A 17074-nucleotide genomic window follows, 5' to 3' on the forward strand; every position below is an offset into this window, starting at 1 on the left:
TCCTAACTATTGACTCTGACCAAATATATAGAGATCCGCAATGAGCATTTTATCCACCTCTGTGTGTATTCTCTATTCTATATTTTATAGGAAGGAATCGTGTACGAAATTCATAAATCAAGTTACGTTGCGTAATTTCCTCCATACGTTTTGAGTTCGATTTCAAAGTTAAATTTAAACACTTGAAATTGAATAGGAGATGAGTGAATTCCCTTTTTTTTTTTCTTAAAGAGTTTTCAAGTATTACAAACATGATGCCCTACATTAGCCATTTACAGGTGAGCTTCCTTATACTATACATAAATCAGCTGGCTTTCCAACTTTAAGTCCAATCGACTTTTTTTTTAACAAATGATATTATTTACACTAAAAAGAGGAGATGGATGGGCTTAGCCGAAATTTAGAAACGAAAAATAGATGGAATGGCATGACCTTGTGGCCGTCCCGCTTAAGACACTACTCTAAGGGTGAGACTGAAGGATCGAAAATTAAGCGATAAGGATGTTTTTTGTTAGGGTGGACAACCATGCGATCACGTCATTCGGTCCTACTAATTTTGCCATCAAATTAAATTTAGAGACAAGAAACAAGAAGTAAATGAAATGGCAAGACCGCATGACCATCCGGCCAAAAACACTATTCATGGGGTGAGAGGGACCCAAAACAAGCAGTGAGAGTGCATGTCTTAGGCCGGACAGCCATGCGATCCTGTTATCCGAACATACTAATTTCTCCATTAAGTTTAATACAGTGAAATACAAGTGCAATTCAATTTTTCATTGACAATAATTTTACATAGTTTCATCATCAAAAACAAAAGGAAAAAATTCGAAACAAAACTCAGATATCAAGAAGCAGGCCAATCCAGGTGGGCCCCATGAAATGTGGATGTTGTTCTAGCCTATACGTTACAGGTTTTACAAGACAAAAAAACAAAGAAGGATTCATTTGGTCATGTTCGGATCATCTGTCGACATCTAACGTCTGCAACAAGATGACGGATGTGTGGGGCATACCATTTCACTCTCTCGACATGTTCTACTCTTACTTCCCAACAAAGACCTGCAAACAACACACAATTTACAGTTTTACACCCTGCAACCTATGCGGTAATGAATATTCATGTGTTTTGAGTTGAGAAGATAATACCTTCAGATTTGGCAATTTCACTTATTGATTCTGATACATGTTTAGTCCATGAATTCTCCTCCGAGTCCTTGACGTTCCCGTGCACGTGTAGCATCCCGCCCTCGCTCCTGCATTATCAGAATTGCCATCAAAATGTGTACATTGATTTATTGCGTGTGAGTGAGAGAGCGAGAGAGCTTCAGCTTCTTATAATGCTCGTAAGTGAAAATATTTGCTGAAAGCATTTGAACAATAGGTTTATAGGGTTTATCACCTTAATGCCCTAACAGCAGTGACCCAGCTACCTTCACTTGTTGGAATGAGACCGAGACAGACCCGATCAGCCACTCCCTGTGAGAAAACAATCAAGTTATAACAACCTCACCAGAACCTTGCGTTTGACAAAGTGCCTAACTTGCATAGTATAATACATAAAGTGAATGCACAAGTTAAATGATATTTATATCAGTAAGCAAAGCAAATGATGCCAGTCTTTGGACGTACTTTAGGTGCCACTATCCGGTTATCTCCTTCAAGAACAATGCATCGGTCACTAACTGAATTGGCTTGCACATTTCGCTGGAGTGCCTCAACAGCATGGGGATTCCATTCACAAGCATAAACTAGTTTTGCGTTGGCCCTGGTCAACCAACATTTTCACTTAGAAACAGCATTAGTGAAGGCAATTTGAAGGGAAGAAAACAAAGTCAGCAGCAATCAAGTGCAGTTTACGTAAAAGCATGATCAAGAAATATGTATCAATAAGATTCATCGATGGAACCACCATTGCAAGGGTTAAATCCAAGCATCTAAGTCCGCCCAACAAATGTCATAAATGTTTTCTTATTCTTATCCTACTTCTAATAAAATATGTATTGCTGACTGACAAACAGACTGCGGTAGGCTGACTATTTCTATGTCCTATATACTTCAAGATTTGAATCTTAAAGAAATCTGCAATTCGGAGGACCAAGAAACAAAATCTATAAATTTCTAGAACCAGCGAGATGTACCTGACAAGAAATGGCAGAACAAAATATCCAATTCCAGCAAACAAATCCACAACAATCTCATTTCTGCAATTCATTGACGCCATGCGGAGCTTCTCAGATAGGTTGCCCCAGGAGAACATACATTTAGTAGCATCGAAAGAATAGAGAATGCCATTTTCGCGATGCTCAACCCATCCATTATCTCCTACAAGAATCTCCAAAGTACTGTCCCTTGTAGCGGTCGATGCAACTCGGCCCTGTTGAAACAGATTCAAGTCATGAATATACAACCGATAGTCGCATGAGCAATGCATAGATCAAATAACTACTCATGAACATGAGTAACCCAAATAACTACTAAAGAACCTTCGAAGTGTTTAGGTACATTACTTACTTGGCGTGCAAGGCGATGAGCGTTAAGTGATTTGGAAATAACATGCCAAAGCTCCATCCCTAATGAGTCCCATATTGGATTCTTGAACGATGCCGCCGGAAGGACAACTATATCTCCAAGTCGCTCCCATCTACAAAAGACAAAACATTTAATATGAGTATCATTATCATACATGGTCATTGAATCTACTAACCAGCAAATTATAGTGCATCCCTCATCCATAGGTTTAACTGAAAATGTGTTAGGTAACAAATCTTCTATAATCAGCTTAGTTTAAAAAGAAAATGTATTTACATGCTTGCACAAAAGCAAAAACACAAACCTTGCTGGTAGCTCCTCTAAGAGTTCTGCAGGCAGTCCTTTCTCCTTTATCAGCAAGCCCACAATTTCATTCATTACTTTCGCGGGAGATTTGGCAGCTCTCTTGACTTCAACTTCTTCAGCTGCCAGCTTAGTAGCACCACATTCCTTTAGAATGTCCAAGGCTTTTGAACAGTTCACCTCATTAACCGAGAATTCTTCTCCTATAACTGGTTTAACAAAGTGATCACTCTGTCCTTCAGATAAATCTGTCAAAGGACGCTTGTTTTCTTTAAACACACCTGAAAATTTTTCGTTCACAGGAAAACATATATGTGAACCACTCTTCCTGGAGTACACCTTCCTTCCAAGATCTAACCATCCAAACTTCTTCAATATGTCCTTGCCTACTTTTGCATATTTTCTTTCAAGTTGTAGAATCCAATATGACTCTACCTGCTGACTTATGCCATTTTCCATGGGCAAGTCACTCTCAAAATTCAGATCACAAGGTTCACTTAAGCTCTGCACACCTTCAGCCCGTGGATCTTGGAATTGTTTACCTTTCTCATTATTCACCATTTCATAATGTTGAGCATGCATTTCTCTGTCATCTGGCTTAATATTATCATCTATGCTCATAAAAGGAAGCAAGTTGATTTTCATGGGCTTACTAAACTTTGTCCCAAATGCATAACAAGATGCCCCACCACCAATCATAATAAGATTGTCGCCGACAACATTGGCTGTGCTACGTACAAATAAATCTTCACCATTGGATTCAAGTTTCACATGCCTCCACACACGGACCTTCAAATCAAGTAGTGCTAACTCCTGGCAACGTTGTTTAACTGGACAACCACCAACAATCCCAAGATAATTCTTGTAGACAAACATTGAGTGGGAGAACCTTGCATGTGGACTTCTCCCAGCTGCATTTTCATTCTTCCATTTACATGTTTGGATATCAAAAACATACAAGTCTGCAAGTGTTTTCTCACCACTATATCCTCCAAAAATATATAGTTGAGATCTATATGCCACCATTGAGTGAGAATGTCTGGCACATGGATGCTCACCACTGACAATCAACTCTTTCCACTGCAGATTATCGGTATCGAGAACATGTAAGGAAGAACTGATGGTATCATTGTTAAGTCCACCAAACACATATATCTTTGAGCCTATAACAGCTGCAGCATGCCGATGCCTGTTTAACACACATATAAATAACTTAGGTGCATACTTTAGAAGCAAAAATAATGTTCTTTGGAGTAGATTATGCAGTTAAAAGTGTCACCTGGGAGGAAATTTGTCCCCAGAACATTCCAATAACTTCCATTCATTCTTTGCTGTATTGAGGACCCAAACATCACTCAAAATTTTCTCAGGATCAGCCCTGCCTCCAATGACAAACACACAATCTCCAACCAGAGACGTAGTGTGACCCAACCGCGGAGACGGAGTGCCGTCTGCATCAATTGCTCTCAAAGTGCCAGACAATGTATCAACCAGCCAAGAACTACTTCTTCTCCCATGTCTTCCCATGCCTCCAAAGCCACCAAACACAAGAACACCATTCCGGTTTTTGATTTCCAATGCACAAGACGAATGACCCCAGAGGAAAAGATTCTCTTCGGGTTCACCGGCTATTTCCATCTCAACAACAGACAGACTACAACCACCAGGAACTTCCTTGGACCCTGCCAATGTTTTTCAAAAATTCAGACCTTTGCATTCACATTAAACCGAAAGGTGTCCTGCAAAATACACATTTGCAATCCACTTTCATTTCCCACCAAAAATAAAGCTTGCAACTTTCACAAAACTACACCACAGAATCCAAAAACACAAAAAAACCCAATAACTTGACAACTCAAAAACATCAAAGATTCAAAATCCAACTACTAAACATACCAGAATCCGAATGCCCATCTGCCGCAATCTCGCCATTCGCAACCGTGGGACCCACAAACCCTCCATCTTCACTCTGCAGAGCCTGGAAAAATGCCTCAGTCCTCTTCCTGTTGGCCTCCATTTTCTCGTTCGCCACCCTGACAAGGAACCTCACGTACTCTCTCGACACCATCACCTCCCGGCTGCTCCCCAGCGGCACCTCCATCCGAATTGAACACCGAATGGCGATAATCACGCGCCGGTTCGAATTCGTAATGCCGGACTCTCTGAACCCGCAAGCAATCGCCTTCGAAACCAACGACTGCGCCGACGCCACGTCCCTGCACTCCACCGCCACAATAAGCGGCTCGAATCTGAAAACGAGGTCGTTTTGGTCCTGTGCGTCGTTCTGATCATTCGGGTCGGGGCCGAAGAGGAGGCCGAGGATAGAGTCGGCATCCGCCGGGTCGTGGGAGATGAAGATCCACGTGCCACCTAGAGCTTTCTTCTTGGTCTTGGGCTGATTTGTCACGTGCGTGGGCTGGGAGAGGATAGAGATACGGCCGGAGCAGGAGCTGGTGGTGAAATAATTGGGGTGGCTGTTGATGGCGTCGAGAAGGGGTATGATTGGGGCGTCCACCGTGCCCTTCGGTGATTTGTCTGTCTCTTCCGACCGCAATGACGCTAGCGTCGCCGCCTTTCGTTTCTCGAACTCCATCTCTTTTGCAGCTTCTGTAAAACCCTCCAAAAGTCTCGGCCCAGCTCCTGAAGCAGAAGAAGAGCAGTCTGGGGAGCAAGGAGGGAGGGGTAGTTTGGGAATTTTATGTTTTTAATTATTGGGCTTTAGGTGGCCCGTTAAAATCAAGACTGGGCCGGACCAAATCCTAACCTACAAGTCAGGTCAGGCCTATGTCAGGGTAATATTATTTTAGAAAAATTAATAAAAATGATTTGAAAATTTTGAGTTTTAATAATAAAGACAAAATAAAGGGTAAAGTGAATAGTACCAGGTTTGACTTTTTAGGGTAAAATGTGATTTTTCGTTAAAGTGAACAGTACCGTGGCCTTTTCGTTAAAACTTCCTATTATTTTTTGTTGCTCTTTTTCGTAAACCCAATAAACCTGACTCGTTTCAGGGTAATATTATTTTTTGTTTATCTTTCTCGCACACCAAACGTTGCCCAAAGTTCGTTTTCTTATTAGGAATGTAATTTCCTATTATAATTAAAGAAAACTAATGAAAAGAGTTCGAAAACTTTGAATTTTAAAGATAAGGACAAAAAAAAAGGGTAACGTGCATATGATTGACTTTTTAGTGTAAGAAAATTTTAAAATATTATTTTTCGTTAAAATAAACAATACCGAAAACTTTTCGTTAAAATTCTCTTTATAATTCCCATTATGGGTTTGATACACCCCATATATATATATATATTACAATTATTCACATAGACATTCAACAGTCATATTTTTACAATGGTTTGTGAGAGCCAAACACAATAAAGAAGACAACGAAGACCACCTCTGACTCGCCATTTGCTCTTGTGCCTGGTTGCTTGACACGAGCACTGATTACAATACTCGCACTACTTGTGACTTACAAGTTTTTTAGTTTCGATGAAGTCGTAATCACTCTCTAGCTCTTCTATCGTGTCGGTTCAATTCGCGGATTCCATTAATATTGTCATTTTATTTTATTTGTCAAAGCACCATTATTGTCGAATGAATATTAAGAAATTCTTCAATCTCTAGATGTTATTTGATACTTTGCTGTGTATGAACGTAACGTGAATGGCATATTGACCTATATGATTGTTATTTGCTAATTTAATATTCTTGTTCGTTTTGCTTATCCGATTATTGAACACCAAATTTTTTTAAATACGGTGTTAGAATAAAATTAATTAATTGGAATATTCTCCATCGAAATTCAATTAGTCATATTTCTACGGAAAAGAGATCATTTCCGGATCTTTCTCTTCAAAGTTTAAGGATCAAGTGATCCGGGCCTTTGAAATTTAATCAAACGACTAAAAACAGAGAAGTTAGTAAAAACTTTTAAAAGCTAAAATAATTTTTTCCGTTAGATCAAATTTTGATGACCCAGACCACTTGATCTTTGATATTTGGAGAAAAGATCTGCAGATGAACTCTTTCCATATTTCTACACACGAGGCGCGTATACACACGTGCAGTGAATTTTATTAGTTTTACAGAAACGGTATTTTCCGCCGCACCGCCAAGTACCCGCCTAATTTGCCAATCTCGCCGGACGCAAAAAGGAAAACCTGCAAATATCCGAAACGCCACGTTTCGTACTTTCCAGGGGGGCCGTGGGCAACGCACGCCTCGGGTAGATCACTGGACGTTTCAGGAGGTGAAACTTTCGCATTCAATCGTCGTTTTTGACAATTTGGGGCTTAGGGTTTTTGGGAGGGGGTGAAATTAGATTGAATAAATTGCAGTCGATTTCGGATTTTGATCCCGAAATCCGAAGCTGCATTGGGTTCTGGCGCCTTCTTCTTCTCCTTCCCAATTGCAATCTTCGTAGCTTTCGCATTCAGAAGTCGAATTATTGCCGCCGCAACACTTCCATCTGATTTTTTTCCTCTTACTTTTAAAGGTGAGCGCTTTGTTTTGCATCCACATGGTATCGTATTTGTTTGCTTGTTTTCTTTGAATTTTCAGTTTTTATACTTAAATGTTGAAGAATTCATATGAGTGGCTGTGGCATTGAGCTGAGTAATTTGTTTGGAGAGTCAATGAATGTAAAATTGTGATTTTTTAATTTAATTTCTAAACAATTTTGAACAGTTTCCGCTCTCTGGCATGGTTATGGTGGCAAAGGTGTTTTGATTGTCGTCACGGAGATTTTCGGGCCTGTTATGACTTCTAGATTTGATTAGAACTCGAAGGGTCAGCTGCATTGGATATTGTTTGTCCAAAATGTCTTCGTCTCCTCGCGAAAAGCCTTCTCCTGCTACCGAGAGCTTGAGTGAGCAGCATGAGAGTGTATTGAGACTTGAGGAGGATGAGGGTGAAGATGAGGATGAAGAAGAAGATGTAGATTTCAATCCTTTTTTAAAAGGAACTCTTTCGCCAGAAGCTTCTTCTAGTCTGAGCTCTGATGTAGAAGTTTTAGATGGTGAAGTTGTTGACAGCAGCAGAAACACTATTGAAACTGCCAGGATTAATTCGTTGATCGTGGCTTGCGAGGCGCAAAAGTGTTCTGTTGGGGACCCAGAGCATGGGGAGGAAGAAACCGTGATGCAAACTGCTGTTTCTCCTGACGGTGCATCTGCAAATGAGTTTGAAAAAACTGCCAGAAATTCTAACAGTGAAGCTGTTCAAGAAAAGGATGATGTCTCAAGCGGTGAAACTGATGTTAATGATGCTATAGTAGGAGAGTTGAGTAACACAGAAGACGTCCCAAAGCCTACTGTGGACTTAGATGATGAGGATGAAGATGCTATCTGTAAACGCACCAGGGCCCGCTATTCATTAGCAAGTTTCACACTTGATGAACTCGAGACTTTTCTTCAAGAAACAGATGATGAGGACGACCTCCAAAATGTTAACGATGAAGAAGAATACAGGAAATTCCTCACTGCTGTTTTACAGGGTGAAGGTGACGAGCAGTCAACTAAAGAAAATGAAAATGCTGATGACGAAGATGAGGATAATGATGCAGACTTTGAGATAGAACTTGAAGAGTTACTTGAGAGTGACGGGGATGAGAATACTAGGGACAAAAGTGTAGATGAGAATGGGGAAGCTGGAAGACGACCAAAGACTAGGCAGAATAAGTGTCATAAAGAACCTGCCCAGTGTAAGAAGAAGAATTTAGGACAGACAAAAAGGCCATTGCGCCCCCTTCTACCAGTTTTGCCAAAGGGACCAATGTCCTGTTTCTCTAATCAGGCCGGCAGAACTTTAATGCGCGGAACAGCTTCAAGTTGTTTGTCTTCCACAGTATCAGAACGTTCTATAAATGGATTCACTGCCCACCAGATTGGCCAGTTGCACTGCTTGATCCATGAACATGTGCAGCTACTTATTCAAGTATTTTCTCTGTGTGCCCTTGATTACTCTCGGCAACATATTGCCTCCCAGGTTAAAAAATTGATCTCTGAGATGCTCCAGAAGCGTGACGAAGTACTGATATGGAAAAATGTACCGTATCCTACTGTTTGCTTTTTCCCATCAGTACCAACTGAATTCCCTAATTCCTACACGACACAAAGTTCCTTAGCATCATCCCTCACATTTGATGCACTTAGAGAGTGTTCCTTGAATAATCATATGGCAGTTTCCCCAAATATTTCTCCTTCCAATAGTAGAAGTGAATGTGTTCCTAATGGGCAGGTGGGCATTTCTCAGAATATTGGGGGTTCTTTCTGGGTGCCCTCTGTAAGTGGTCCTGTGCTATCTGTCTTGGATGTAGCTCCACTTAGTTTAGTTGGAAGATACATGGATGAAGTCAATACAGGTATACCATGAATAAAGTCACAAGTGTTTTTCACGCTTTTGCTTATGTATCTGTATCAATAATTTTGCTCTTTATTTATCTGCCATTGATTTGGAATTATTTTCACAGCTGTTCAGGAAAATCGACGGTGTTTCGTGGAAACTAGTTCCGATACTCGCCTCGAAAAGGAGCCTTTGTTTCCCTTTTCTAACTTTCAATTAGGTGCTCAGGCCAATTGCGAATCTGTAAGTGGAACTGGTTCCTCAGCTTCCAATGTGGCTCCATCTTCATCTAGTCAACGACCACCCAAGAAGTCACTGGCTGCTACCATTGTTGAAAGCACCAAGAAGCAATCACTTGCTTTAGTTCCAAAGGACATATCAAAGTTAGCCCAGGGGTTTTTTCCTTTGTTCAATCCAGCATTATTTCCCTATAAACCACCCACAGGAGCAGTCGCAAACCGGATTCTTTTCACTGATGCAGAAGACGAGTGAGTTGCACACTTTCTTCTTTATTGTTGAGTTGGTGGCTTATCATGATTTGTTTTTGTTGTCAGACTTTGGAGATTGTGATTAATATCAATCTATAGTATTCCTTTATTATAGTTTATGGGTTCATGTGTTTATTATTGGAACTGCAATACAGATTATTAGCATTGGGGATGATGGAACATAATACGGATTGGAAGGCAATTCAACAACGCTTTCTTCCTTGCAAAACTAAGCACCAGGTAATCTTTTTCTAGACTATGTATTGTGAACAGAAAATTATCTGATTATGTCTTACATGGCCGGTCCCAAGCCCGGATAAAGGAGGAGGGGGAGGGCGTCAGGTAGTCGACAGCCGGCACTCCATGATCACGTCGAATCCTTATGAAAATGAATGTCTTTTTTGCGAAGGCTTTCCTTTGTGTACCCTCTGCTTATCAGGAGACAACATGTATTAATACATAGGTCATTCTAGTCAAATCATCATTACTAGCATAGGAAAAAAATTCAATAAAAGCCCACTACTAGGTAACAACCACAGAATTTTTGAGTAATTTATGCTTGAGCCAGAACGTCAGCTTGCTAATGTTTGTTTTACAGATTTTTGTTAGGCAGAAAAACCGCTGCTCATCAAAAGCACCAGAAAATCCCATAAAGGTATGGAAGAACTTATGATTAAATTTTATTTATTTATTTATTAGTATTACTTTGAAACATGTGTTTTGTTGGTGGAATGAGATGACAAGATAAATTGGTAGAAAGGAATTTCCTGTCTGTAGTCGTCTATTAGGGTTCAATTAATTGGTAGGCATGACAAGCCAAATGCTTGATCAAACATCCAGTCATGTTTTAATGGACGAAAGGAAGTTATGGTTTGGGGATTTTAATTGTTGAATTTTAGATCATAATGCTGTTGTAAATTTGTAACCCTGTGTCTTTTATCAGTAATTCATATCGCTGTCTATTTCTTCACGCAGGCAGTTCGGAGGATGAAAAACTCACCTTTGACTGCGGAAGAGATAGCATGCATTCAGGAGGTAATTTCTTGATTCGTACATATATGTTTGTGTATAAAAGCTTTGAGAGCATTACTCTCATGCGTGTGTTTGTATAGACATGTATATACAAATGTTGACTTTTTTTCTCAAATTAGGTTCCAATTGTCGGTTGTTGGATAAAATATGGAATCATTGACAACTAAGCATTCATTTTTATCTATCAGATTCTCATTTAGAGATTGTTTATTGTGACTCCATACTCAGGGACTTAAGGCTTATAAATATGATTGGTTGTCCATATGGAAATTCATTGTCCCACATAGAGATCCATCCTTGTTACCTCGGCAGTGGCGTATTGCTATTGGGACTCAGAAGTCATATAAGGTTGATGAGTCAAAAAAGGAGAAGAGACGATTATATGAATCAAAAAGAAGGAAGGAAAAGAATGCAGATTTGACAAGTTGGCAAAATTCATCCGAGAAAGAGGTATGATTTCCTTTGAACTTAGAACATTGGCTATTCTATTTGCATTGAGTTTGTAGTTTTGAGTAATTCTTTTATGATGGGTATAAGAATAAAACATTGTTGGCTAAATCAACTGCTCATATTAGAGAAAAGGGCACGGCTAGGCTTCAAATTAGCTTCTGTTCTAGACTTAATCATTGCTAATGATGTCATATGCTTCCTAAATGTTGATGAACGTAGTGAGGCTTAGGAGTTGCAGGTTATGTAGAACTTTATGAACTTTAGGAATAAAAAGTAATTACAAAATGTAAGAAATATAAGGTTTTTAGGTTCGGCCTGCGATTGTAAAAGAAATAAGTGGTTCGGTACGATTTGTTTCTAAAAGTTACATTAAAGTGCATCATAGAGCCCTTAAGTTTCTCAGTTTAGGATGTGTGGGGAGTGTGCGCCAAAGTCCAATTTTACTAACTTTTCAGAATATTGCAAATGATTCATATGGAACTTTTCTTTGCACACACCTATAGCCTAGCTGAGCCTGGAGTATAGATGATTGAAAGCCCCTTAAAATGATGGTGATTTTATTTAGAGTTTGGTATTGACTGCAGGACTGCCAAGCTGAAAAGTCTGGTGGAGAGAACAGTGCAGATGGTTTGACCGACAATAATGCAGGTGAAACTTATGTTCATGAGGCCTTTTTAGCAGATTGGAGACCGGGTACTTCCTGTGTAGAAAGAAACCCTCATAGTGGTACCCTATCCCAAGGTGCCATCCATGAATGGGTAAATGTTTTTGGGCAGAAGGAAGCTCCTCAAACCCAGACTGTGTCACAGTATCCGCATGGTCAATCTCAAATCACTGGTGTTAGACATTTTACATCCAGTACCACACCAGCGAATCATTCTGTTTCTCAACTCTATTATCGGCCGTATCGAGCTCGTAGAACGAATGGTGCACAACTAGTTAAGCTAGCACCGCAATTGCCTCCTGTGAATCTTCCACCGTCTGTTCGTGTAGTCTCACAATCTGCCTTCAGAGGTTCTTTACGTGGGGCATCTTCCACAGTTTCTGCTTCTGGAGGTAGTAGTGGTGCTGCTGCAACACACAATCTTTTTTCTCAACCTTCTAAAGCTGGAAGGTTTGGGACCTCTGATGCCATAACAGCTTCACATACTAAAAGTAGTTCTCTGAAAGACACTGTTTCAACGTTGTGTCCAGAAGATTCTAGAATTATCCAGGATAAATGTGTAGAGGAAGGAAGAGATGTTGATTCTGATCTTCAGATGCATCCTCTGCTGTTCCAGGCCCCTGAAGATGGACGTCTGCCCTATTTCCCGTTGAACTGCAGAAACAGCAATTCCAGTACTTTCAGTTTTCATTCAGCAAATCAGCCTCAGCTGCATTTAAGCCTTTTTCATAATCCTCATCAAGGAAACCATGTTGATGGTTTTGACAAGTCACTGAAGACACCCAACTCAACATCTCGTGCCATTGATTTCCATCCACTTATGCAAAGAACTGACTGTGTAAGTAGTGCCACGGTAACAACATACTCAACCGCACCCCTATCTGTCGGTTCAGGAGGAAACCATTCTCAAGATCAATATCCTTCCGATACTGGTCGACTTCATTTGCCGGTCAATGCTGATTCACGGTCTATGGGCACTAATGAGAAAGCTAATGAACTGGACTTGGAGATCCACCTAAGTTCTACATCCAAAAAGGAAAAACCTTCAAAAAGGAGAGATGTCGCTGCGAATAATTCCATTAGATCTAGAACAATGGCACCAGAGATGATAACTCAATGTGCTAATAGTCCATTGCTTCGGCAAGCCGAAAATTCTTCAGCAAATGGCAGTGAACTTGTTATACCAAGTAATGATATCAGCAGGTACAGTATAGATGATATAGGTGACCAGTCTCAACATGATATTCAGATGGAACAGGAAGAGTTGAGCGACTCTGATGAAGAAAATGAAGAAAACGAAGAAAATGTTGAGTTTGAGTGTGAGGAGATGACTGATTCTGAAGGAGAGGGGGGATCGGCATGTGAAGAAGTTGCTGAGATGCAAAATAAGGTGACTTTTCTTGTTTTTCCAGCCAGCTTCAAGATTCTATTGGCTGTGGCCCTGTGGAACCACATATTCTTACTTTTGTCCCAAGTTATAAATTCTACTCGCGACATCCATCTATTATTGTCACAGGTTTCCGCCAATCTTGTTCGGGAGGGGAGTTTTCAGTTGTTCCTTTTTCTGACTTGGTGTTTTCTTGTTTATAGGATGTTCCAACGCATGCGATGAAAAGACCTGCAACAACAGATCCTGATGGCAAGGAGTGTGAGCCAAATGCCACTTATCATCCTCAGGACAATATTCACAGAATTCCTAACTTGGACGATGCCAGTAATTCTTCCTGGCTAAGTTTGGATTCGTGTGCACCAGATCGCCCTCCGCACATGATGTCTAAGTACGACGAAAGTACAATGGACAGCAGTTTTTCTGCCAATGACTCGCAGTCATCTCGTCCTCTTCGCTCTTGTAAGAAAGCGAAACTAAGCACAAGGGAAGGTGCAACACCGAAACAAGCTGTGGACATGACGCACCAACTGAGCCTGGGTCCTCCATCAAATCCGATGGCAAGGAAACCCAGGAAGCGTGTATCGAGAACCAGTACATGTTTGAACATAGGATTGACCGTAGAAAACTCCGGCAGTGATGGCTAACATAAAAGATTTTCAAAGTTTATGCACCCTTACTAACCCTAGTTTCTATTTTGATTAGTGTATAAATGATCTCTTGCTTCTTGGACGCCAACCCATTTCAGCCAAGTGGCGTCCAACATTTTGTTCATGTCAAGGTATGTAGTTATCTTTCCAAGGCACCAAATTTTGATGTTATTTGTACAAACTAGACAACTTGTATCATTTGGTCAATTGATATTTTCTCTCTTATACCGATAACACTCTGGCGGTTTTCTACGCCAATCACATGTTGCAACGTGAGAAAGTTTAAAACGCTTGACAATATGTAATTGGTTTAGGATACCGCAACCGTGGCATTCATTAAATTTATCTCTGGAACCAAAGTTTTAATCCAGAGGGAATCCTCACTCGCTTAGCCGCATATGCCCTTCCAGCACCCACACAGATCATGCCACGTAGGATAGGACCCACCTACGATAAATTGAGAATCAAATGTCTGCCCCAAATGATCACCAACAGTCAAAATCCTTATCCCAAAACCTGATCCAAAAGCTCCCTCTCCCTCCACTCATTCCCCCGCTCTTTGCCACCATTCACCTGAAGTCCTACACACATGAAGATAAAGACTTCTTCACAAACCAAGCCTCACATTGCAGACCCTCTTTCTTCTTCCCTGTTCCTCCATTTCGAGCTTCGAAAACTCCGTTACAACTTGGAACCACCATGTCTTGCTCAAATTTGACAATGTGGGCGTCCTCAAAACCCTCCCTTTCCGACGCCTCCGCCCTCTCCTGCCGCTCCTTCATCGCCCCTCTTCAGCTTCCCTCCCAAAACTCCCTTCCCGCCTCGCGATCGTCATCTGTGACACCGGTTCAATGCGGTCTTCGCGAGCTTCGCGAGCGTATTTCATCAGTGAAGAACACGCAGAAGATCACCGAGGCTATGAAGCTTGTGGCAGCGGCCAAAGTCCGCCGAGCTCAAGAGGCTGTCGTTAATGGCAGACCCTTTTCGGAAACCCTAGTTGAAGTTCTTTACAACATCAATGAGCAGCTCCAAGTGGAAGACATTGATGCTCCTCTGACCAAAGTTAGGCCCGTCAAGAAAGTTGCTCTCGTTGTGATAACTGGGGATCGCGGTCTTTGCGGAGGGTTCAACAATATGATCATAAAAAAAGCCGAGAGAAGAATCGCGGAATTGAAGGCTCTTGGTCTCGAATTCACCATCATCAGCGTCGGTAAAAAGGGTAACTCGTATTTCCTCCGCCGGCCTTACATTCCGGTTGATAAGTTTCTCGAGGGAACCAACCTCCCAACCGCCAAAGAAGCGCAGGCCATCGCGGACGATGTTTTCTCCCTTTTCGTGAGCGAAGAGGTCGACAAAGTCGAGCTTTTGTACACGAAATTCGTGTCGCTGGTTAAATCCGACCCTGTGATTCACACCCTGCTTCCACTCTCGCCAAAGGGAGAGATTTGCGACATCAATGGCGTTTGTGTGGACGCCGTGGATGATGAGTTCTTCAGGCTGACAACAAAGGAAGGGAAATTGACAGTGGAGAGAGATGTCATCAAGACGCAGACCGTGGATTTCACACCGGTTTTGCAGTTTGAGCAGGATCCGGTTCAGATTCTCGACGCTTTGCTGCCCTTGTACCTCAACAGTCAGATTTTGAGGGCATTGCAGGAGTCTCTAGCCAGTGAGCTCGCTGCTAGGATGACCGCTATGAGCAATGCAACCGATAACGCTGTGGAGCTGAAGAAAACCTTGTCGCAGACCTACAATCGGCAGCGCCAGGCAAAAATCACCGGAGAGATTTTGGAGATTGTTTCGGGTGCCAACGCTTTAGTCTAGACGATTCAAAGAACAACATGGTACTTGTTTTCTCCTCCACATTGAGTTGTGCCAATTGTCTTAAATTTGCAGACTTAACACTTCCATTGTAATTCTCAGCTGCCAATAAACTTTCTGTGCACAAATGAGAACAAAAGAGAGCATTCCACATATATATATTGTATGACATTTTTTTCCATCATAGTTAATAATACTGCTAATCATGTAATTAAGGATCTGAATTCTCGTTCCTCGTATATCTTCTCTTGCTCTTGAATTACCAATAAGACTGAACCTATCATAATCGAAACCGATTCCGTCTTTCTTTTCCAATAAGACTGATCGAATGGGTATAGGGAGTTCGTCTCGGCAACTTATCAACTCTCTTGAAAATCGGAGAAACAATTACAAACTTAATCACTAGCTCTGTCAACTAAAACCATGAAGATTGACAGGCATGTTATAATACTCTGACTACAAGCGCTCATTAGTTATCCGAGAAAAACTGGGCTCAATGCGATGAACTTCTTTCGCTGCAAATACCCGTTAACAGTTGGGAGAGGAAAATGAGGAACCCCATCCCCGTGATCACTTTGGTTTAGAACATAGGTTCGATTCTGCGAAGATGAACCGGAGGTGGCTATAGAACTCGAAGATAGAAGAAGTTGGTAGAGAGAGCTCTCGGTTTTGAGGTTGTCACAAAGATGTCTTTGAGAAGTTTGGCAATGTGTTCGTGGTTTTAGGTACTTCTGAAAGTCTTCATGTCTTTTTGCCCTCAGTCCGTCGTCGTTCCTCAAGATTTTGCTTCAAGTTCTGGGACTTTGAGAAATTTGAGAGATTTGGGATCGATTGAGAGTTTGTTGTGGAGGAGGACTTGTGTGTTGTTTCTGGCACCTGCATGATTTTTGTGGCGGGAAGCAACGGTCTTATTTTGTTCTTATGATAAAATGAAGCAACGGTCTTTTGACAATTAAGGAAAATAGGTTTCGAATATGAGTAATGGTAGAGAGATTAAATTTGAAAACTAAAAGACATATAAGTTGATGATTGATTTATTACTTAAGCGTTGATAGACGTACTCATTTTTATTGATGACACATAATTTAGTATGCAAATTTAGTCTCCTTAGCATTACTCTTCGAATATAAGCGAACTATTTTTATTCCAAGTTAAATGGTACATCAAAGTAAAGCGGTAACTTCAAAGAATGCATCTGTGAGAATTCAAACTGGAATTAGGGTCCCTCACAAACTAAGCCCACGTGAGATTAGACAACTGATTAATTTCAGCTTTTAGAAAAAGCCGAATGGAAAAAAGCCACTTTAAATCTTTGAATTGAATATCAACAAAAAAAAAGCACTTCTCATCACCTCCCCCGTTGTTCGGTTTCAATTCCCATTTGGCCATTCCTTCTTGGCTT

General features: G+C 41.0%; 3 protein-coding genes and 1 long non-coding RNA gene across 5 annotated transcripts in view; 2 read left to right on the top strand and 2 right to left on the bottom strand.

Annotated features, from left to right (window-relative positions):
• Nucleotides 1-17074, bottom strand: part of LOC126586363 (uncharacterized) — a 62983-nt gene that overhangs the window by 32481 nt on the left and 13428 nt on the right. The gene's annotated exons all lie outside the window — the stretch shown is intronic.
• On the bottom strand, nt 757-5481 carry LOC126586351 (tRNA wybutosine-synthesizing protein 2/3/4). The gene is made up of 9 exons (XM_050251177.1): nt 4732-5481; nt 4115-4517; nt 2837-4024; nt 2515-2644; nt 2142-2377; nt 1633-1768; nt 1403-1479; nt 1150-1256; nt 757-1062 (listed from the first exon to the last, which is right to left on the bottom strand). The coding sequence occupies exons 1-9, from the start codon at nt 5426-5428 to the stop codon at nt 953-955; spliced, it is 3084 nt and encodes a 1027-aa protein (XP_050107134.1). The 5' UTR covers nt 5429-5481; the 3' UTR covers nt 757-952.
• Nucleotides 6936-14085, top strand: LOC126586349 (uncharacterized). Of its 2 annotated transcripts, XM_050251173.1 has the most exons (9): nt 6936-7333; nt 7525-9199; nt 9308-9668; nt 9824-9908; nt 10267-10323; nt 10644-10703; nt 10929-11150; nt 11735-13204; nt 13405-14085. In XM_050251173.1, exons 2-9 carry the CDS (start codon nt 7657-7659, stop codon nt 13846-13848), a joined length of 4242 nt encoding a protein of 1413 aa, XP_050107130.1. In that variant the 5' UTR covers nt 6936-7333; nt 7525-7656; the 3' UTR covers nt 13849-14085. The 2 variants fall into 2 exon arrangements, with proteins under 2 accessions (XP_050107130.1, XP_050107131.1); XM_050251174.1 differs by lacking the exons at nt 10267-10323; nt 10644-10703; nt 10929-11150.
• Nucleotides 14395-15896, top strand: LOC126586355 (ATP synthase gamma chain, chloroplastic). Its single transcript, XM_050251183.1, has one exon. The coding sequence runs from the start codon at nt 14551-14553 to the stop codon at nt 15673-15675; it is 1125 nt and encodes a 374-aa protein (XP_050107140.1). The 5' UTR covers nt 14395-14550; the 3' UTR covers nt 15676-15896.

The sequence above is a fragment of the Malus sylvestris genome, chromosome 10, assembly GCF_916048215.2.
Source record: "Malus sylvestris chromosome 10, drMalSylv7.2, whole genome shotgun sequence".
Classification (NCBI taxonomy): Eukaryota; Viridiplantae; Streptophyta; class Magnoliopsida; order Rosales; family Rosaceae; genus Malus; species Malus sylvestris.